The sequence below is a fragment of the Onychostoma macrolepis genome, chromosome 11 (assembly GCF_012432095.1).
Source record: "Onychostoma macrolepis isolate SWU-2019 chromosome 11, ASM1243209v1, whole genome shotgun sequence".
In the NCBI taxonomy this organism is placed as follows: Eukaryota; Metazoa; Chordata; class Actinopteri; order Cypriniformes; family Cyprinidae; genus Onychostoma; species Onychostoma macrolepis.
Window position 1 is genome coordinate 8,831,815 of NC_081165.1, and position 23,503 is coordinate 8,855,317.

General features: G+C 35.5%; 2 protein-coding genes across 5 annotated transcripts; one reads left to right on the top strand and one right to left on the bottom strand.

The window, feature by feature from the left end:
- Positions 1–1,731: 1,731 nt before the first annotated feature.
- Positions 1,732–7,760, bottom strand: LOC131549642 (uncharacterized). Its single transcript, XM_058792002.1, has 3 exons — positions 7,227–7,760; positions 3,490–3,712; positions 1,732–2,702 (listed from the first exon to the last, which is right to left on the bottom strand). Exons 2-3 carry the CDS (start codon positions 3,638–3,640, stop codon positions 1,732–1,734), a joined length of 1,122 nt encoding a protein of 373 aa, XP_058647985.1. The 5' UTR covers positions 3,641–3,712; positions 7,227–7,760.
- Positions 7,761–9,373: 1,613 nt separating this feature from the next.
- znf362a (zinc finger protein 362a) lies at positions 9,374–22,525 on the top strand. 4 transcript variants are annotated; one of them, XM_058792504.1, is made up of 9 exons: positions 9,374–9,481; positions 13,865–13,928; positions 14,357–14,603; positions 14,682–14,807; positions 15,381–15,726; positions 17,959–18,183; positions 18,282–18,360; positions 18,638–18,796; positions 19,806–22,525. In XM_058792504.1, exons 2-9 carry the CDS (start codon positions 13,866–13,868, stop codon positions 19,920–19,922), a joined length of 1,362 nt encoding a protein of 453 aa, XP_058648487.1. In that variant the 5' UTR covers positions 9,374–9,481; position 13,865; the 3' UTR covers positions 19,923–22,525. The 4 variants fall into 4 exon arrangements, with proteins under 4 accessions (XP_058648487.1, XP_058648489.1, XP_058648491.1 ...); XM_058792506.1 differs by lacking the exon at positions 9,374–9,481 and adding an exon at positions 9,519–10,184; XM_058792508.1 differs by lacking the exon at positions 9,374–9,481 and adding an exon at positions 9,519–10,179.
- The last annotated feature ends 978 nt before the right edge of the window (positions 22,526–23,503 follow it).

Here is a 23,503-nt window from a genome sequence, read left to right on the forward strand (position 1 = left end):
CAGCAGTGGAACCACCGGGGAGAGAACTGCCAGTTGAATTATTTCTTAGCATAAAAGAGGACAATGGTACAAGAGGAATACCAAATTATTGTTTTAAGTGAAGCAGAAGTAGCTTCACTTCAGAAGTAGCACCGACATTCAAAAACAATGGACTTGTGACAAGGCTCCTGAAATAATCAGGTCTTCACTTTAAGTTTTCATTTTCTTTTTTTTTTTTGCTAGAAAAAGAGCAGGAGAAATAACATGCAAGTGTCTCAGAGCCGGCAAAAGCTATGAAAAGAGTGACACTTTCTCTCACAGAGCATGACGCAGCCTGCAGAAGTGACATGCATGGTTGTTGTCACCACTAGAATTAGTCAAAGCAAAATAAACTCATAACCTCTTCCAAGGCACATATTTACAAAATAGAGACTTCTGGGAATCCATACTCTGGTCTCAAGAGACCAAGTCAATCATTTCGGATCCAAAAGCATCCAAAATGTTCTGGTGTTGCTAGAGGAGTACAGTGACGTTCAGTGGTGGTAAAGCTCTTATATAGGGATGAGTGAGTGCTGAAGGTGTGAGGTATAGATGTGCTTTATCAACGCTGTCATGAATTCACACACTACTGTGTGATGCAATACAAAAACCTGAAACAGAAGATGCTACCCTCCCCTCATTCCCTGCATTATTGGGCATTTCTTCAGCATGACAATGAAGATATTCATTCTCCCAAGGTGAAAATCCTTCAGTGGACATGTATTTCACTCAATCTTAACGCTCTTGTGCAGCTGTGGGGGATTCTGTAGAGACGAGCTGAGCAAAACTCCCCATTAAAGACCAGAGCATTCAAGGAGGTCGTCCTCCAGGAGTTAAACAGGACAGATGTGTAAATTTGTCATGACCTTGTACACTCAGTGCCAAGAGGGTCAGAGCAGTATACTTAAAGTTCTGGAGGACATACTAAGTACTAGAATATTATACATTTGCTGAATTAAATCTAGGGTGTACTCATTTCCGCAATCCTTCATTTAAACAAAATTGGCTAATTTAGTTATCTTACAGAAAATATTGGCATATATTTTGCTGTTTTTATTACGTATATGTTTAATACATTTCAATTTTACCATATTTCCATGAATTATATTAGTGATCATTAAGAAAATACATCTTTTATATTTATTCAGAGGGGGTGTACTCATTTATGCTGTGCACTGTATACACACGCACACACATACTGTATATACACACATTTTTAGGGGCTTTTATGGTACTAAATTATATTTATGCATGAATTATATTTATACATTTATTGCCTATTAACTACAATTTCATTTCATTAAATTACATTTGAATGGTTTAGAGCACAGACTTAAGTTTGGTCTCTTTAAAAAAAAAAAAAAAAAGACATGGCAGATTGCTGAAGTGAAAAAAGTTACATAAAAAAAAAGTTATTTTCCAAATTTGAGGTCGATATCTCAAAAAAAAAATTTTTTTTTTAGGTGCAGTACCAAGCCTGTCCTCTAGAAGAAATTGGTTCTTCATTCGTGTCCTATGATTTTAAATCACCTTTTCAATTTTAGTTTTTTTTTTTCACACAAGTGCCAAAACCTTTACAAAGTTTTGTATCATTCTGATGAAGTAAACTATTGTAAAAAAAAAATAATTTAAATAAATAAAAAGACCAAAGAGCACCAGATGGTTAAATATACAGACTTTTATTTGTTTATACACACATCTGCCCTTCAGCACTTACAGATCCGGTACTCTGTTAACTGATAGAGATAAGAGTTTCAAGTTGTACACCACCAGATTCTCCAGGTTAAAGATTAGAAGAATATTCCCGCTGACGACTGTAGGGAAAACACAAACCAGAGCCATGCATACCAACCCTGTGAAGATTTCTCGCCCTGAGCAGGGACTTTCCCTTTTGGGAAACCAACAACGTTTGCTTTGAGACTTTGCATCTGTCCTGTTAAAGACCGCCAATGACGTGACTTCCACAGGAAGATCGGTTTTGGACTGTGCAAATGTTGCAAGGCTGGATGATTGCTTTTGTTTCTCAATATTGTCTGCCAAACCGGTTTGTTGAGTGCACAGTACACCATTCCCAGGACAGATCCGCCGTGGCTCGCTGTTCACAAAGCCAGCAATGTGAACGCCACAGCTGTTGGGTGTTTTTTCTGAGTCAACCAGAGTTTGTGACACATGCATTAGCCCGTGGCCCAAATAGTCCTTTTTCTCGCCCTTCTGTGTGTTTTTAGATGAGTCAGGCAGTCTTCGGGATGCCTTCGTCCTGAACAGACCCAGGCTCCCTGTTAAACTCAACAGGACCACCATAGAAGGAAGAACCCAGGAAAACTCATCAGCACTGGGAAGACAGGTGAGAAGATGGCCACCTTTTCTCCGACAGGTTTCCACTGAGATCTGCTCCAGCATCCAGTCACGGCTGCTGTAGATCCCGCTCACGCTCCATGCTAGAAAACATCCCAAATAGCCAACTGTACTAGAGAGGGATGCACTTGCATCTCGTCCCTTTGTTCGCCTGCCTTGAGGACACAGCAGATCAACCAACAACTCCACAGCAATCAAAGGCGGCATCAGCAGCAACACAGCTCCATAGGCCTTGCAAAGGAAGAGCAGAAATCGAAGGGCGATGACATCTGAAGACACGTAAAAAGGCGCCAACCAGGACTCCATGAACCAGACGTAGAGCAAAAACACTGGAGGAACACAAAAGAGGCATTAAAGGGAGAAGTTCACCCAAGAAGGCCATCTTTTTTTCTTGAGTAGAACAGTAAGGAAGATTTTTAGCTGAAACCGTGGTCCTTGGTGATTCATAAAATGCAAAGTCAATGGCGGCCAGTTTCTTTTTTGAGAAAAAAAATAAATAAATAAAAATACCCGTGGCTCCTAATGATATAATGAGGCAAACAATCAGTCTGTGTAAGAAACTGATTATTATTACCTGTTAACCAGAGCCTCAGGCAAACAGGGAAATCCAGAAATTCTTTTCTGTAAACTGGTTCTTTCGTTTCATTTCACTAGTTCATTTACTTAATCAAGCAATGACAAAGTATACACATATGACTAAAGGGATAGTTCACCCAAAAATGAAAATTCGGTCATTAATTACTCACCAAACCCATATCATTCCAAACCCACAAGACCGTTGTTCATCTTCAGAACACTAATTAAGATATTTTTGATGAAATCTGAGAGCTTTCTGACAGCAAGGGTCCTACCACGTTCAAGGTCCAGAAAGGTACCAAGAACTTCGACAAAATACTAGTCCATGTGACATCAGTGGTTCATCCATAATTTTATAAAGCTACGAGAATACTTTTTGTTGCTCAAAAAACTAAAAGAACTTTATTCAACAATTCTTTACCTATATCCTGGGTGGCCTAAGGGTGAGTAAATTAGCAGCAAATTTTCATTTTGGGGAGTTGTCTCTTCAAAGTGGTGAATTAAGTGGAGAATGTGGACAAGGTTTGTGGTTCTGCTTACCGGTGACAGCGAGGTCTGTAAATAACAGCAGGCAGCAGCAGCACAGACTGACCGCAGTGATGGTGTGTGTGATTACAGACGAACACAACAGCATGCTGCTCATCAGTTTGCACACACACAGACGCAGCGTAACACCCAGAACACCCTCCATCTTCACACTTAAAAATACAGTGTCACTTGATGTTTCATTTAAGAGTTGTGGTGCACAATCTCTGGAAGGAAGCTGATGATAAATGCACAAGATGTGAAAGTCAGATGATGTTCACGCCCCAAGATTCACTTAAAGGCAATAATGAAATCAAACTTGACCCTATTTATTTTCTTAAAACACCTTCCTGGTCTTATTGTGGATTATTCGTAAGTGTGTCTTTTATTTTCATTTTAATCTCTAAAAAATTAAAAAATACAGAACATTTTTGTGTGTACAATCTACAAATCCCCAACAATGCAGAAAAACATTGCACAGCAATGAAGGGGTGAAACTCTAAAACATCTAGAGTGCAAAATCAACACATCCACTCATACACACGCGCACACACACACACTTGTACACACACACCCCCCAATGAACTGGTGTGCCTGTAACACAGCAACTATGTAAAATAAAATCAATAATTCAACTACAATGCAGTTAAAAAGTGGACAACAAGGAATGGGTTGTACTCTAAAACATCAAGAGTGTAAAACAGATACATCCACTCACACACAGACACACACACACACACACATATACAATTATACACACTCAAATGAATTGGTATGGCTGTAACCATATAGCCAAAATGAGTTGAGTGAAATAAGAGGTTGAAATCAGATCAGACCCTGAAGGATTAGGCTCTGATAAAGCATTCCTCTTCATTTTTGTTACATTTGTATAGTTTTTTAATGTTTTGTGTAACAAAATGCTTTCTGTGTTCAGGGTTGACTGTAGTAATAATAATGCAAAAACCTATATAATAATAATAATCCAAAAAAATATAAACCTTGACAAAAAGTAGTCTTTGAGAATGCCTAAATATACATTTATATCCACAACCTAATAAAAGTAAACAATTATGTCTAAAAACAACTAGGGAATTCACAAGACTCTCTATAGAGTCCTATACAGGCAACTAGTGGTTACACCATGAAATTACATGTTTTTTCTTTCTTTGCTCACACCAGGAGGTGCTAATCTGCATTCAAAAATTGGAATTTAAAGGCCTAGTGTCTATTTTCATCTGAAATACTGCATAAATTGAAAAATAATTTTTAAAAAAATGTGAAAAAATTTTTTTTTACTATTTTCAATGGGAAAAATTTATCATAATTATTGCATAAATATTAATTAGTACCATAAAATTCTCTCAAAATACAAAAGAAAAAAGAAAAAATATTATTGAACAAAAATATATTAGATTGATTTTACTGAAGAAAAAAAAAATTAAATTTCAGGTGTCCAGTCACTTTTGACCGTGAATACCATGAGTGTGACTCCCAAATAAGGACTGCACAAGGGTTAAAAGACTTTTTCCAACATTTTGTGTGTGCGCAAATTGCATAATATCCGAGGTATTTTCAGAAAGATTTGGAATATTTGTCCTCTCCCCAAAGTTGTCACTACCGAAATACAGTAATAATAATTTAATTAGAAGGGTTATATCTATCTATTAAGATTTTGCTTACATCTACATTGTACATTTACATTTATGCATTTAGCAGACGCTTTTATCCAAAGCGACTTACATTGCATTCAAGTTACAGTTTCTACATTTTATCAGCTCTTGCTTTCCCTGGGAAATTGTAAATGTACACTACTAAAACCCAAAACTTTTGCACAAGTGTACTAATATTTTGCTTATTTCCCCCAAAAATGAGGATTATGTGTTCACTTTTGTCACTATCGAAACAATGATGACATGTTTCGGTAGTGACAATTTTATGTAATAACACCCAAAAAAACCCAAAGATGTCACTACCGAAACCCCTCCAAATGTTTCGGTAGTGACTGTTTCAGTAGTGACAATTTTAGATCATTTTGAACCTAGATGCTAATCAGCACATGGTTAGCTAGCAGAGTTCTGAACAGTGATACACATATAAAAACTACATTTTATGTAATAACTCCCAAAAAAAGTGTGCTTAATTGTAGAAAAAAGGTGTTCGGTAGTGAGGTTCCTTAAAGTTACACAGATTTTTCAGCACATTTTGAACACATTTACCTCAAAATGATTTATATATGTGTGTGTAAGGGATAATCAACGGTAAATGTGTTCAAAATGTGCTGAAAAATATCCCGTTTATGCCATGGTCATTTGCCAGCATTCACATATTAAAGATGTTAATAATATTTGTGCTGCAATATTTGACCGGAACGATAAAAATGACGGTTATTTTCGTCTGTATTATTCAACTGTAACTGTATGTTACTATGGTTACCAATGTTTATAGGAAGCGCATTAATATAGAACGTGATTAAACTGACCTGGAACTACCTGCAGTTCAACGAATTTAATCAATATACATAAGCTTTCTAATATTTTATATATTATTGTGGGTTTCAATAATAGAAGGATCTTAGTAAACATCTAAGATTTGATTACTTAAATGCTTTTTAAATGGTTTTTTTTTTTTTTTTTTTTGGTTGTGGTACAGCAGTTTGGACTAATTCTGTAGAATGGCCAATATAACCAATACTTAGTTTAGTTTAGTTGACGTTTTTATTATTTTAACACAATGAATAAAAATTTAAATAAAATATTTCTTTCAAAAATAACAGAAACCTTCATCTGACAGTGTTAAATACATACAGTGTTCAAAAACTGCAGTTAACAAATACTGATGGTTTTGACAAAGGTCCAGCTGAGATTGTAACAACTGACTGACAAGACAACAAATTAAGACACTAAACTAACATTTAATTTAATGCAACAATCCTTCCAATGGATTCCAGTCTCATTCTGGGTGTCCAGTAACTCATGAAATACAAGAAACTTATGTTAGGTTTAGTGTTAAGTGGTAAGTGTTTGTGAAGCCTGTCTTTAAAGCCCATCAGTTATGTACATTTTATTAGTGTCTGACCTGCATGACTTACGCAGCAGGCAAAAGTTAAGATTACCAGAACATCGCCTGATTTATTAAGAAACATTGACACAAAGTGAGTTGCATTTTTAAACACTTTATGCTGAGGACAGGTTGAATTACAGTATTTTCCAAGTATAGAGAATGTGTTTAAAATAATACAAAATTATTATTATTATAATTCTTTTTTTTTTTTTTTTTTTTATAGAAGCAATGAATGCCCTGACTACACAGATTTCCTTTAGATGTAAATTTTAAGTTTTTTAAATTAATTTTTCCAAAAGAGGGCTTTTGCGTGTAGGACATGTTTTGTCCCTTACCTCAATAATCAGTGATATATATTTACAATGAAATTTTCTCAAAATGACGGCTGAGGTGTCACAATAGCAGAAAACCTGCAGTTACTGACACTACCAACATCTGTGTTCAGCACATCTAGTGTTTTTTTAGCACTGCTGTCAATTTGTTGATTGTATCGTGTCTCGCACCTTCAGCATTTGTTTCTAGTGTAGTATTGCACTGAGCATTTTGTTCAAATCTGAGTATATATATAAGGTTTTTCAAGAGCTTTCCACTCCATCCACTACTCGGGGTATATTCTTATGAAAATTCAGATCAACAGCATTTTGCATTTGGTCATAATTACAGGGCCAGCACAACCTGATGGACTCACTCACCAGAAACTAGAGATGAAAGGATGTGACCTCAGACATCTGAGGAGCTGCAGGTCCAAGCACAGACAGATCCTGAGCACACCAGCAGTCAATCAGCGGCTGTCCACTCGTCTTTCTGACTTCTCAGTGAGTGTTTGTGTGCATTTCTCTTCCTCCCCTCCCCCAGTGGGACGTGTCCAAACATTTACTCTTCTCTTTTTGTGATGTTACCTAGACTCAAAGCACGTGTCTGTGTGGAGGGAGTGTCAGTGTTTGACTACAGAAACCAGTCCATCTGCTTCCTCCACGACCACAGGTGCTCAGATGTGCGCATGCGACTTCCTAATGTAGTTCTCGTGTCTCTTGGTGGCACACACACAGCACGCTTCGGAGAGCTTTATTTGACTGATGTTTGTGTGACTGCTCCACGCCGCCGCTACAGTCAGACTGAAGAGGACTGAGCGCGTGCTGCCATCTACCGTTCAGACGAAGATCGAAGACTAAACAAACCAGCAAAGTCCTTAAATGTATCTGTTATCAATCAAATAAAATGTTGTATCTTATATTTTGTTTTATTTTCATTTTAGTTGTTTTGTTGTGCTTTTAATTTTTGTTAGCCATTTTAAAAATGTTCATAGACTATAGTTTTTAATTCATTTTTATTTTAGTTTTAGTTATTTAATATGTCAAGTTAAAGAAAATAGAGATGTGAAATATTGGCAACTAGCTGAAATAAAATAAATGAAAATCAAAAAAATGAAATAAAAGTTTTTTATTTTATTTTATTTTGTTTCAGTTAAAGTTTATTTTATTTCAAGTAACATGATAAGGTTAGAATTGTTTTTGTTTTAGTTAACTATACCAACCCTAACCAGAAACGATTGTGTCTATATAGCCTTGTTTTTTATTATTATTTTAGTTATTTTAGTACACCAAATTAAACCAAATAGAAGGGAGCAATGTTCAATAAGTTATATATACAGCTCAAATAAAAGAAGTTATATATACATATGTATATAAGTAATATATAATATAGTAATAATATATATATATATGTATATATATATATATATATATATATACATTTTCAGTTAAAGTTTATCTTATTTCAAGTAATGAAATTTTTTTATGGTTTTAGTTTTTGTTAAGTATAATAATTCAGATCAGAAATTGTCTACGTAATTTTTTTTTTCATTTTAGTTTGAGTTATTTTAGTACATCAAGTTAACACTAAAGCTGAAATATGTTTGTTTATGTTTTGCTTTATTTTATTTTATTTTTATTTCAAGTAACCAAAAAGCTTTAACTATAAATTAATATTTACTTTACATAATTAACTAGGAATATATATGAACTATTAGACACAAACATATTATAATATTAATAATAATATACTTGAAGACTTTTACACTTTGTGTATTGTATTGTTTATTGTATTGTAAACATAGCCAACAAGTCAATGTCAACAAGGTTAACAATGTAAAACTAGTTGTGATATTCATCTTTATAAACCTTTTCATTTAAAGCCTTATGCTTAAATAATTGAAATTTGTTTTGTAGACACTTACAGGTTAAGTTCACTAACGATAAATTATATAATTATGTATATGTGTGTGTGTGTGTGTGTGTGTGTGTATAACAATGTTTTTTTTTCACCTTTCATAATTTTAAGGTCACTCGTAATTCCTATACTTCACTTTGTGGTATTTCATAGTTCTGATGACTGTATTTAGATGTTGAAAATGGTAAATAATAACTAAACTGGTTGAATTAGTAGTGCCTATATATTTATATTGTTACATAGTATCTCTATTCTATTCTATTCCAAATCCAACCTACTGTTTACATTCCATGAGACACAGAGGTATAAATGGACGTTATGCAATTCCTCAGTACTGTTACAAAACAATGTCTTATTTCAAATGGCTTTTTTTAATAGAAAACGAATATTACAGTATCTATTCTTTCTATGATTTCGCTCCATATCTCAGAGTCTGCTCTTTTGAGCTCCATATCGTCGAAATCAGTTCTCTGACTTCTCATAGGACGTTACAGTAACACAAAATGTTAAACAGTCCTGATTTGAACGATTATTTTAATGTGGAAAGCTCTGATGTATATTTGATCATATATGATTTCGCTGTTCTAGCGCTGTGCCTGCAGCACCCAGAAGTGAACGGCAGGCGACCCGGAAGGTCTGAACTCCCTCTGAAGGCAAAGCCGAAAGAACATCTGAACCTTTCATTAAATCTAATAAATCCACCGTCGAGGCGTGCAAGGTATGTCTGTCGCGCTCTTTTCATCTTCACGATCGCATAGAATTTTTTTCGACATTTGCATGATGCGTTGAAGCGACGCTAGCAGTCATTCGAGTGAGCAAAAAGTTCAAATAAAAGAAAAAAAATCAAAAGCGGACGCATGTTGCAAAAATGTTGCATCTGCACGCTAGTGCATAATTGCGTCACGATAGAAATGTTACATTTTCGCTGAAGAGATGCGCGTGTGTTTCCATCTGCGTGATTTGTTCGCATCGCATGATTGTTGTAGGAAGTCTCTCGTTTTTTTTTTTTTCCTCTTTTTTTCTCCTCCAGCCGGGCTATTCAAACCTGCAGATCTAAGTAAACAATCATTCGCGCACTTAATGCAAATAATGCGGCGTTTTACGCGTCGCTCTTTTCATCTGAAATCACACGCTTTATTTTTGTGGCTAAAATTTTTGGGATCTGCAGAATATGGCGCCCTGTCCTTATAAAAATAAGACAGGCTGCCATTTTTGTTTTCCTTTTGTCTGAAATTTTTAATAAAACTGTCTGAGAATGTGGGAGAGGCAGACACCGGGGACCTGGACTTTCAGAAGCCACGAAACGCGTCCGTTCGCCTCCGTTATTTTGCGACTGTTTTTAATTTGACGTTTGATCAAAGGCGACGTGCTTTAATTGAGAATATTTTCAAGGATGCGGATAGAATAAAAGAAAAAGTTGAGTAAGTTTTCTCTCAGTTTATATCAAAGCCTCTGAGACGTGTCATTCTTCGGCAAAATGTTGATTTGATATTTACATGTCGTTTAAAGCTTCTGGGTGGTTTTTATTAGCGTGTTCAATAGTTTTAAATGGTGTTAGGCAGCCTGTCGCTCACAGACTTCACCTCAGCATCATTGATATGTGAAGAAACTAGGAATAGCTATAAGTAGATTTGATTATAAAATGAAGCTTACGCTATTGTAGCGTGAAAATGTATTTGCTTTTGCAATGCACCTTTTTATCAGATGAATGTACATCTAAATGGTGCATGTTTATTTTGGAACGCTTACTATGGTGTTACCATGGTATTCTTGGAAGTACTTTTGAGTTCTAAATATTGTACGTGAATTTCAGTGCTATTAGTTAATGGCATTTCATAATAATTTGTGACTCTGGACCATAAAACCAGTCATAAGGGTACATTTTTTGAAATTTAGATTTATACAGCATCTGAAAGCTGAATAAATAAGCTTTCCATTGATGTTAGGATTCAACAACATTTGGCCGAGATATAACTATTTGAAAATCTGGAATCTGAGGGAGCAAAAAAATCAAAATAGTTGTCCAAATGAAGTTCTTAGTAATGCTTATTACTGATCAAAAATTAAGTTTATATATATTCACGGTAGGAAATTTGCAAAATATCTTCATGAAACATGATCTTTACTTAATATCCTAATGTTTTTGGCATAAAAGGAAAAAATCAATAGGCTAATTTTGATCCATACAATGTATTGTTGGCTACTGCTACAATATACCCGTGCTACTTATGACTGGTTTTGTGGTCCAGGGTCACATTTGATTTGTTTACATATAAGCTATTTTGCATTTGAAAACTTGATGTTTCCGGTCTTTTAAAAATCGCTTGTAAATTTCTCATTATGCTAAGCTGTATTATCACCAAATCTTGGATTCAGCCTTTTTGTCAACTTTTTTCTTTCATTTAACACTGGTTTTGTGTTTCTTTGGAACTCGTAGGCCTCATTTATCTAAACTTATGTACCTTGTTTTTAAATCAAAAAAGCATTACATGTGGGTCATTTTGGCAATATTCACTCAAAAACTGAGGTGCAATAAAAAATCAGTTCCAAAAAGAAACACAAAACCTGTGGTAACTGAGTTAAAACAAGTTGATTAAAATATTAAATCCTGTATTTGGTGATAATATAGCATAACAAGATATCTATAAGCGATTCTTTGTCGGCCAGTCATTTTTGACTAGGACCACCACAACAACAAGGTAGAAAAAATCCCAGAAAAGTAAATTTTTTTTTTTTTTTTTTTTTTTAAATTGGGAAAGTTGTCAAAGTCAGTAGGCTTTATTCAAATGTGATAACATTATCTAGTATTTACAGGAAAAAGAAGATTCCTTGAAGTGGTTGTATTGAACAAACAGGACAATGACGTTCATCTTTCCGCCCTTCTAATTTTTACCTTCACCCATCTGGACCTTAAGAAACGGTTCCATACGGTGTGATTACTTTAGGCGTATCGTTTTCTTGCATTATGTCCATGACACTGTGCTATGAATGTTTTGGCAGTGCTTATGGGTCTTGAGAGTGTTTGACTAAAGGGCCTTGCAGAGAAATTCATTTAGCGGAGCCAAAAATAATAAAAGCGATATGTCCAAATATATGAGCCCAGACCCTGCTGAATATTTCCTTAATGATGCTGAAAGGGTGTCTGTTTCACTTCCTGCTAAAACTGTGGGGTAGAGTTTTCACTTTTCCATATGAATCTGCCACATTTACATATGCATTTGACATTTTCAGGTTTTAACATTTAAATGCTCAAATATTATGTTTTTTATTTTCTCTTTATGACTTTACAGTCAGCTTTTATTTGAAAGTGTGCTTTCTGCTTGTAAAATTTGTGATAAGGAAGTTTGCACCATCACAGCAAATGTATTTTTATTTTGCTATTACAATGCCAGCAATGCAACAAGTAATATTCAAAGTGTCTTGCTTTTGGAAGATGTAGTTTGTTTGATTTTCCCAATGAGTGTCATGTTGAGTTTGGCAATGCTGAGTAATCTGCTGTGGGTGTGTGAACTGTGTATGAACAAACAGCATGAGTTTGCTTGAAATGCTTGATCTGTGTTGTATCATATTCATATCACTGTGTCATGAATAATGCTAAGTAATGTGCTGATGCATTTAAAGGCACAGTCTGCAGTTAATAAGAGTATTAGTTCAAGACTTAAGCCAACAAGCCTCTGAACAATGGCAGTCATTCCATATCACTATAATTAAGCTTTACTGTAATTCTGTACTTAAAGCTGTACATGATCCCAGTGTTTGATTCCTTAAGAACACCGTTTAATGTTAAAATTAATCCTACTTAATGTACTTTTCTGGCCATATTTCTAATGAATCACAAGTGTATGTTGTTTTAAAGAAAACTGCTCCGTTAAAGTTCACGCAAAAATTAACATTTGCTGAAAATGTACTTACTCTCTGGTCATCCAAGATATAGATGAGTTTGTTTCATCATCAGAACAGATTTGGAGAAATGTAGCGTTACATGACTTGCCCACTAATGGATCCTCTGCAGTGAATGGGTGCCGTCAGAATGACAGTCCAAACATCACAATAATCCACACGACTCCAGTCCATCAATTAACATCTTGTGAAGTGAAAAGCTGCATGTTTGTAATAAACAAATCCATCATTAAAGCGTTGCTTCTGGACAAAATATCAGTCTATAATCAGTCCATAATAACTCTTCCTCCAGTGAAAAATCTCCTGTTGTCCTCTCACATCAAAATCCACTGACATCTTTGTTTAGAACTGTTTTGGACTCTTTTTTTGCTCGTAAACAGTGCTTGATTTGTGCATATTTCTCTCCTGACTCAGATGAGACGTCTTTTTCACTAGAGAAAGCAATATTATGGATAGAGTACTCATAATGTAGCCAGAAGAAACCGTTTAAAGTTAAAAACATCGCAATGATGGATTTGTTTCTTATAAACACACAGTTTATAAATGGTAACTGATGGACTGGAGTTGTGTGGATTACTTGTGGATTATTGTGATGTTTTTATTAGCTATTTGGACTCTCATTCTGACGGCACCCATTCACTGCAGAGGATCCATTGGTGAGCAAGTGATGTAATGTTACATTTCTCCAAATCTGTTTCAATGAAGAAACAAACTCACATCTTAAAAGGCATGAGGGAGAGTAAATGTTCAGCACATTTTCATATTTGGGTGAACTGTTCCTTTAAGTCCCAGCATTTTTTATTTTTTTTTCCAGTTTATTTCAGCTGCCTCACTCTCATTCAGTCACATATGAGCCAAGAGCCTTCAGTGAGAAATTGTACATTTTTGTGAACCTTCCAGCAGCCATAGTGTGATTTTTAAAGGCTACTACCTCGGTGCAGTGTGTGTTTCGGGCCTAGGCAAACATTGCAACCTTCAGATCCTGCTGCATCGTTTCCCCCCCAAAACGTTGTCATTATCAGTCATTGTTGTCTTCTGATCTTTTAATCTCTCAGCAACAAGTAATTCAAATTAAATATGCATTCCTGAAAAGATCCATTTGGTTTGTTCTCAGCCTAAGGTTGGTCAAATAAAAACTACATAACAATGAATGGTGATAAAATAAAGCATTGTTAATCAAGCATAACTGTGTGTGTTTCAGAATGGCAGAACCTCGATTTAATAATCCATACTTCTGGCCTCCTCCACCATCTATTCCTGGTCAGGTAAGGAAACAAACATGCATCAATGGACAGACTTCATTAATCCTTGTCGTGTATCTAAAAAGTTTAGCATCAATAATTTATTTTGGTTCAGCACTAGGCTTAATCTTTATTGTTTACTAGTTGTCTTAAGTAGCAGATAAGGGCGCCAGGATGCTAAAGTGTAGAGCTTAAAACACATCTTATCTTTTAAATGTTCTGTCAGATCTTTCTCTAGACCGTAAACACTTTTAACCCTATAAAGCCTGCTGTATCATATAAAATTTCCAAGGCCTCTAAATATTCAGCGTACTGCCGTAAATGAGATTTTTCTGACTTTTAAGGCTTTACAGGATTAAACGCATGTTCTTCTCATCATTTCAGTAGTTCAGTACCAGGAGGATTTGAACCATTTGCTTGTTCTAATCTCACTTTCCCCCTTTTTTCCCCAGTTGGATAACCTCGTGCTGATCAACAAGATCAAAGAACAGCTCATGGCGGAGAAAATCAGACCTCCACACCTGCAGCCCACTTCGGTCCCTTCCCAGCAGCCCTTGCTGGTGCCACCCACGGCCACAGAAGGTGGGCAGCACAATATATCAACGCCTAAGCTGCAGCAGATGCCGGGCCTCCATGCTCACAGCACCACCCAGCCCGACATCGCCCTACACGCTCGACCCGCCTCCAGCACCGTCGCAGGTACGTTCTCCGCTGCATAGCACAGATCTGCTCACTGAGACACATGCATACTGCTAACTGTGCACATAATGTGGGCAGGTCGTATTCTGGGTGACGTAAACTTGAATCTGGACGATAAAACAGCTATTAAAGCAAGAGGATTGTGGGAAGACTGGCATTTGCGGCAAATCATAGACCAGCCATCCAGAGCGAATCATCTGTCAGGTACGTGAATGCAATTGCATTTAAAGAACAGTTCACCCTTAAATGAAAAAATGCTGAAAATTTGCTGACCCTCTGGTCATCCAAGATGTAGATGAGTTTGTTTCTTCATCAGATTTGGAGAAATGCAGCATTACATCACTTGCTCACCAAAGGATCCTCTGCATTGAATGGGTGCCGTCAGAATGAGAGTCCAAACAGCTGATAAAAACATCCCAATAATCCACATGTCGATTAACATCATGTGAAGCGAAACACTGCGTGTTTGTAATAAACAAATTCATCAAGGCGTTTTAACTTCTGGACAAAGTACTAGTTGTCTCATCTGAATGGGGAGAGAAATATGCACAGGTTAAATGAATTGCTTGTGGATTATTGTGATGTTTTTATCAGCTGTTCGAGCTCTGATTCTGATGGCACCCATTCACTGCAGAGGATCCATTGGTTCTAAAAATGTTCAAAATGGGTTTCCATTAAGAAACAAACTCTACATCTTGGATGGCCTGAGGGTGAGTAAATTATCTGCAAATTTCCATTTGTGGGAGAACTGTTCCTTAAAGTGAGGTTCATTTTCAGGACTGTCGCTGACGTCTTCTCGAACTGCCAACCACAACACATCAGAGAGCGTGACGCTGAGCACCCCAACCACTCCAACCACCAGCAGTCAGACGCGTCAGGGAGGCGCTCCTTCCCCACACTTCATCTCAGGACTGTCTGGTGGGCCAGGGATGGACATTATCAAAAACAGCGGAGGACTGGCAGGACTGCTGGGTCCTCCTCCGAAGAGCATAGGACGAGGTCGCAAAAAGATCAAAGCCGAAAACCCCTCTGGGCCGCTCTTAGTCGTTCCCTACCCAATCCTGGCCTCTGGAGCCGACCAATCAACTGTCAGCATCACTGCCAAAGAGGGCAAAACCTACAGGTACGACTTCAGAAGATAACAATTTGTTTAAAGGGTTAGTTCACCAAAAATGAAAATTCCTACCTGGTCTCATGGCATTTACGTACCTGGGTGCACTTTTTAGCGTGACATGAAATGCGTACCAATAAGTACATATCACTGCAGTTTCCAAAATAAATGAACACTTTCACACAAATTTACAGAGTTGCGATTAATAAAGCGTAATTTTCGCACAATTACTTGAAGAATATCATGCTATGACTTCAAAACAATATTAATATGCTGGGAGATTTGAAAACTGATGCTTTTGAACGTTAGCATCGCACACATCCAGCTTCATATCTATGGGTTTTCATAAATGACAAGTTTGTTCGGTAGCTCTCGGAGTACAGAGACGGATTTAGGAGACGAGAAGCACCGGATCGAATCCCGTGTAACTGCGGTTCGACAAAGCAGGTAAAATCTGCGTAAAAGGAAGTTCAAATGGCACAGTTGCATCAGCTAATACGGTTTTATATCAGTTTTGCATTTGTCAACACTATCGGGTAGGTTTAGGGCTGGATTTGGTGTAGGGCATATTTCCAACACGATAGACCGTTAACCTTTAGCGACAGTCCCCAGATATTTGAATTCTGAACCGCTGCAATACGTATCTGAAGCAACATAATAAAAAAAACCAGCAATACGTACCAATATCTACGTAATAAAAACGTGCCAGGGTTCACATATTGAACCTGTGTTTTAGCGACACTCAGTGGACATTTCTATTTGAAACTGCGGCGAAACGTGCAGCAAGGTATGTTAAACGGTGTCGCACAAAAGGTGCGCAGAGGTACGTATTTTTATGAGACCAGGTTGGAAAATTCTGTCATTAATTACTCACCTTCATGTCATTCCAAACCCATAAGACCATTGTTCATCTTTGGAACACAGATTAAGATATTTTTGATGAAATCCGAGATGTACTCCGTAGGCATTCTGACATAGAACCTGGATGCGCTGCACCTTGTTTACAAGCAGAGGAATGCACGCATGCATCGTGGTACTGTTGTCTGACACGGAAGAGAAGAAATCATTGAATAAAGTTGTTATTTTTATTTTCTTTGCACACAAAAGTATTCCTGTAGCTTCATAACATTACGGTTGAACCACTGATGTCACATGGACTGCTTTACCAATGTCCTTATTTCTGGGCCTTGAATGTTGAAGTTACATCGATGTCTGTGCAGGGTTAGAAAGCTCTCGGGTTTCATCAAAAATACCTTAATTTGTGTTCGAAGATGAACGAAGGTTTTATGGTTTCGGAATGGCATGATGGTGAGTAATTAATGACAGAATTTTCATTTTTTGGGTGAACTATCCCTTTAAAAGAACGCTTTACCGCTTTACCCTTGCGCTCCAGTTTAGCTCTTCTGCACAATTTGTGATAATAATAATAATAACATTATTGTTGTTGTTGATGTTATCATTATTATTACTAAATATAAAATTTAAATAGTTAGCTCTCATATTTCAGAATATTTACTGCATGCATTTCTTCTGCGTACAAATATGGTGTGTCATGCTGCTTGCAACAGCAACGTAATGGGTTTGATTCCCAGAGAATGCATTAACTGATAAATTGTATAGTTTGAATGCAATGTAAGTCACTTTGGATAAAAGTATCTGCCAAATGTATATATTTAAATAGGGCTGCATGATGTGGGAAAAATGTAATTGCAATTGTTTTTCAGTTAAAAATGGCAGTTGCAGTTTAATTTTTGATTCATTTATTTATTTCACAATTTGACCAAAAATGTTATTTATACGTCATTTTGATTATTTGATATTTCAAAAAATATTTTTAGTGATAATAATCATTGATGTTATTATTTTTATTATTAAATAGATAATATTAAATAAAATGTAATGTTTCAATGTAAAATAAAAATTTACTATTTAAGAAAATATAAGAAAAGCATATCACAATTTCCATTTTATTTTGATTAATCATACAGCCCTAAACGTAAATATTGCAATGTGGAATGTCATTAGTTTTCATGTGTCTCATGTTGTTTTCATGCGTCTCATCTCCTGGTGCAAACACAAATTGAATTTCCTTCCTCCCAAAGTGTGTTTTCATTTAGTTTTATTTGTCCCCAAACTGCGGTGTGTCATCTAAACTGCTTTCATACCATTTGCAGATTTTACTGGCCACATAACGTATACTCTAAGCCCCACGTTTTCAGGAAAAATTTGCATTTCATCTTTCAGATGTAAAGTGTGTCCGCTGACGTTCTTCTCCAAGTCAGACATGCAGATACACTCCAAGTCCCACACGGAAGCAAAGCCACACAAGTGCCCTCACTGCACCAAGTCCTTCGCCAACGCATCCTACCTGGCCCAACACCTGCGCATCCACCTGGGAGTGAAGCCGTATCACTGCTCCTACTGCGAGAAATCCTTCCGCCAGCTCTCACACTTACAGCAGCACACCAGGTGACTTTTCAGCCTCGGTTTGTGCACGGCTTTGATTTGAAGAGCTCAGGTTGTGAACTTCAGGTTGATATTTGTCATCACATTTTGCTTTGCTACAGAATCCACACAGGTGACCGGCCATATAAATGTCTCCAACCAGGCTGTGAAAAGGCCTTCACACAGCTCTCCAATCTGCAAGTAAGACCTAAATATCGCTTCTTTTGTAATTGTTCACATAGTTCATTAAAAATGTTAAATATGTATTAAATATTCATAAAATGTGTTTTTATTTATTTATTATATAGGTGGAGGATAGATGAGAAATGATGCTAGTTGAAAATATATACAAAAATATATACTATATACACACACATTTATAAACTAAACCTAAAAATATTATATATATATATATATATATATATATATATATATATATATATTTAAATTCATTTAACTTTTTCTTTACTCACCACAGTCTCACCAGAGGTCACATAATAAAGACAAGCCTTACAAGTGCTCCAACTGTTACCGTGCTTACTCTGACTCCGCCTCCCTCCAAATCCACTTGTCGGCTCACGCAATCAAAAACGCCAAGGCTTTTTGCTGCAGCATGTGTGGACGAGCCTACACCTCAGTAAGTACTACAGCGTTCATCACTCTGACTCCTCTACTGTCCTGCACTGAGTAGAGTGGGACGTAGTAGTAGTTGTTGTTAAACTTTCAGACACAAGAACCATCTTAAATCTTAAATCATTTCATGTGTAGTTGACATGAAGATGCTGTGACATGCCGTATACTAAAAATCCCAAACATTTATGATCTGCAGTTTGCTGATTCTTTTATAATTAATATGCGTGCAGTATCTATGACCTTACATTAACTGATAGATTAAAAAAAAAAATGGACACACCATAAGACCATAAAAAGGTGACCAAAAAAAAAAAATCCCAAAAAGGTGGTTTAGGGCAAATGTTGGGGAAAAAATAAATGTGTACCTAAGAAATGAAGTTCACTTCTTTTAAAATCTTGATTATGATTTATATATTTTATCATATTTTATATTAATTTAACATTTTATTAATATATTTTTTTTACATGAAAAGTATAAATTTATTTGAACAATTTCTGAACAATGTTTTTAGTTGTTTGTTTGTTTGTTTTCAAGATGGTACCACTAGTGTTATTTTAGTATACAGTATAATTGTATACTTTTCATTAAAATTTTAGTCATTTTATTAGGTTTTTTTTTAATGTGTATATAGCTTTTATACATTGTTAAACTAAATAAAAATGATAAATGTTGCCTGGGCAACTAGCTGAAACAAAATAATTTTGAGGATTATTTTATATTTTATTTAACTTCAAGTAACAAATATTTTAATATTTTAACCCTGAGTACCGCAGTTGTGGCACTTCTTATATTCTCCTTTATTTGATCCATTATTAAAATGATAAAATATGTGACGCACAATTTTATTTTACAGTTTTTATTTCAAATATCTTTATTTATCTATCTGTTATTTTTGAGAATATTTTCTTACATGCCCTCATACAGAAAGTCCACAAACAAAATAGTTTCATGCTGTGTATAGTCTTTTAACACTATGTTTCATAAACATCTGTCATTTAACGTCCCTTTCCAGGAGACCTACCTTATGAAACACATGTCTAAGCACACGGTGGTAGAACATCTGGTGAGTCAACACTCACCACAAAGGACCGAATCGCCCAGCGTTCCCGTTCGCATTTCCCTCATCTGAGCACGCTGGTCCTGGACCAGCCCACGGTCGCTCAGTCTTTCCAAACCTTGGCATAAGCAAGCAAAATCGCCTGTTCTCGGTGGTTTGACGTTTATTTTTGTGTGTGTGAGTGTGTGTGTGTTTGTTAGTTTGTTTCGGTTTTTGAGAACATTCCAACATGTATTAGACTGTGTGGATAGAGGCTCAAACACAGCAGCGCTTTAGCAAGTTTCTATTACACACATTCCTCTTCTCCGACTCATTTTTGAGTTGAGAGGGAATAATCGGGAAATCCAAAGATGGTTTCACAGCACTTTCAGGCCACACAGTTTTGGCTTTAAATGTTTCTGGTCTGTTACGACAATAAAGGCATTGCTCTTGGCAGCTAAACGTTTGGGACTGTAGGTATTATGCATTATAAAATCAGAAGACGTACGTTGTATGTTTAAAGCTTGGACCAAGTCCAGTACCTCCTCTCATATTTTTCTATGCTGTCTGGGGAAAAAGAAAAATCCCCTTCTTTTGGGCAACTCGAGTCGGTTTAGAGACCAATGGTCTTGTGTTTTGGTAATGTCAATCATATTCAATATTTTTCTTTCATATTAAAACATTTCCTCGCTTGTAGGGAAATCTGACTGAAAATAGCTTTAGCATTAAATGTTAACTTCTCAAAAGGACTGTTATAAATCTGACTTTATAGACAAATCAGCACATTTAGATGTTTGGGAGATTAATCCTTTAGTGCTTTACAAATTCTTGTAGTCTGGTGCCAAAAATGGAATTTGAAAATGGTTTTCAAAAGATTCTGATGTTTCAGAATGGACACGTATAGTGTTTAAAATGAACACTTTAAAAAAAGTGTGCCGATTCAAACCCCCTGCGTTATGTTACGATTGTCAGCATGCATTTGACATTCTAGATGGGTGAAAACTTCCAAGAAATGTTCAAACTTTTATATTTTGAATAAAAGAAAATGAAGGCTTTTTATTTTTTGCATAAGAGGTATGTCTAAACTACAAATCTGTAAGATTTTTAATGTTTTTTTAAATAAGTTTTTATGCTCATCAAGGATGTATCTATTTGATCAAAAATACAAAAAAGTCATTTTGTAAAATATTATTTCTATTTAAAATAAGTTTACTGTTTTAATATACTTTAAAATGTAATTTATTCCTGTGAAGCAAAGCTGAATTTTCAGCATCATTATTCCAGTCTTCAGTGGCACATGATCCTTCAGAAATCATTCTAATAGGAAGATTTATAATCAATGTTGGAAACAGTTGTGCTGCTTAATATTTTTGGGACTTGTGATACTTTTTTACATTTACTTTGCATTTACATTTAGTCATTTAGCAGACACTTTTATCCAAAGCAACTTACAAATGAGGACAATGGAAGCAATTTTTCAGGATTCTTTGCTAAATAAATAGTTAAAAAAGAACAGCGTTTATTCAAAATAGAAATTTTGTGTTACAATATACACTACGGTTCAAAACTTTGGGGTCAGTAAATTTGTTCTTTCTTTTTTTTGTTTTAAGAAATTAATATTTTGGATAAAACGTGATAGAAAGACTTATATTGTTCGAAAATAATACTATTTTGAATAAGTGCTGTTCTTTTTAACTTTGTATTCATCACAGGTTCCAAAAAAAATATTAAGCAGCACAACAGTTTGATAACACTGATAATAAATCAGCATATTAGAATGATTTCTGAAGGATCATGTGACACTGAAGACTGGAGTAACAATGCTGAAAATTCAGCGCTGCATCACAGAAATAAATGATCTTATAAAGTATATTAAAATCGGAAACCAATATTAGAAATTGCAATAATATTACTGTTTTTTCCTGCATTTTTGATCAAATAAATACAGCCTTGATGAGCATAAGATGAAGAGCAGAAGAAGACTGATTCCAAACGTATATTTTAATATTAGTATTAATATTATATTATTTTTGTTTTGGGTGAATTGTATGGAACAATCGGAAAAATGCAAAAACAAAAAAATCTTATTGGTCCTCAGAAAATAGGCTTCATTTTCTATTGTTCAAAATATATTTCAGTGTTTTTTTTTCTTTTGATTATGGGGTGAAATATGACCTGGACATGTTCTTGTGAGATTCAGCCGTTATAAATTTTACACAGGCGAGAACAATATTGGGGAAAAAAGCTGTAGAGTTGCCCATGAGATTTGTGTAGCTGTATCAACGTCTAGAATACCTCCTCGGCTTATTATTCATGTTTATACTTATTACCATGTTGAAATATTAACAACTAACATGTTAATTTTACACATTTTAAGCCTTAACCATTTTATCACTAGTTGTTTACCATTACATTTTATATATATTTTATACCATATTGGTGTTTACTTGTGTACTCAGTACTTTTCTGTAATTTTATTTCCTAGCATGAACATGCTGTAAATAAACTATACAGTACTTAAGTGTTAACCAGTTTATATAAAATGACTACATGTCTAGTTATAATAAAATATACCTTTTTAATTGTCTTCAATTGTGGTACTCTATAAGGTTTGCCTTGGCTGCTACATGCAAAGTCAAGACACGGAGAGGGAACAGACTTTGTAAAAGTAAGCAAATAAATAAATGAGAAAATTCTGTAGCAGTCTATGTGCTCATTATATGTTTATACATGCATCTGTTTACACAGAACTACATTAACCTTCTTTTTTATTATGTAAATGCATTGATGTTGAGACCTGCATGTTGAAATCTGATCTTCATGTCACTTAAATGTAATACTTCACCCAAAAATAAAAATTTGCTTACGATTTACTCGCTCTCAGACCATGTAGCAGAATTAGTTTCTTCATCAGAACAGATTTGGAAAAACGTAGCATTACATTACTTGCTCACCAGTGGATCCTCTGCAGTGAATGGGTGCCGTCAGAATGAGAGTCCAAACAGCTGATAAAAACATCACAATAATGCACACCACTCCAGTCCATCAATTAACATCTTGTTTTTGAAAGAAACAAATGCATCATTACAGTGTTTTAACTGTAAACCATTGCTTGCAAATAAAATATCTATAATCCATAACACTGCTTTCTCCAAAAATAAAAAAAATTAAAATTGTTGGGTCTGAATGAGGAGAGAAATATGCACTGTTTACAAGAAAAAACTGTTCTAAACAAATATGTTGGTGGATTTTGATGTGACAGAGCAACAGGAGATGGACATTTTCACTGGAGGAAGAGTTGTGGATTTTTGTTTTGGTAGAAACGATAATTTAAAAAGTTAAAACCCCTTAATAATGAATTTATTTCTTTCAAAAACACAGCTTTTTACTTCTCAAGACATTAATTGACAGACTGGAGTGGATTACGGTGATGTTTTTATCAGCTGTTCGTACTCTCATTCTGACGGCACCCATTCACTGCAGAGCATCCATTGGTGAGCAAGTCATGCAATGCTACATTTCTCCAAATCTGATCAGATGACGAAACAAACTCATCTACATCTTAGATGGTCTGAGGGTGAGTAAATTGTCAGCAAATGAACCGTTCCTTTAAATGAGAACTTGAACTTTTTCACTTGTTTTTTTACCTTTTGTTTAAAAATGACTACTAATAT

Coding starts and splice junctions, on each gene's coding strand:
- LOC131549642 (XM_058792002.1), bottom strand. CDS start 3,640: ATGGAGGGTGTTCTGGGTGTTACGCTGCGTCTGTGTGTGTGCAAACTG. Junction 2,703..3,489: donor TACAGACCTCGCTGTCACCG/GTAAGCAGAACC, acceptor GTGTTCCTCCAG/TGTTTTTGCTCTACGTCTGG.
- znf362a (XM_058792504.1), top strand. CDS start 13,866: ATGGCAGAACCTCGATTTAATAATCCATACTTCTGGCCTCCTCCACCA. Junction 13,929..14,356: donor CACCATCTATTCCTGGTCAG/GTAAGGAAACAA, acceptor TTTTTTCCCCAG/TTGGATAACCTCGTGCTGAT. Junction 18,184..18,281: donor CACTTACAGCAGCACACCAG/GTGACTTTTCAG, acceptor GCTTTGCTACAG/AATCCACACAGGTGACCGGC.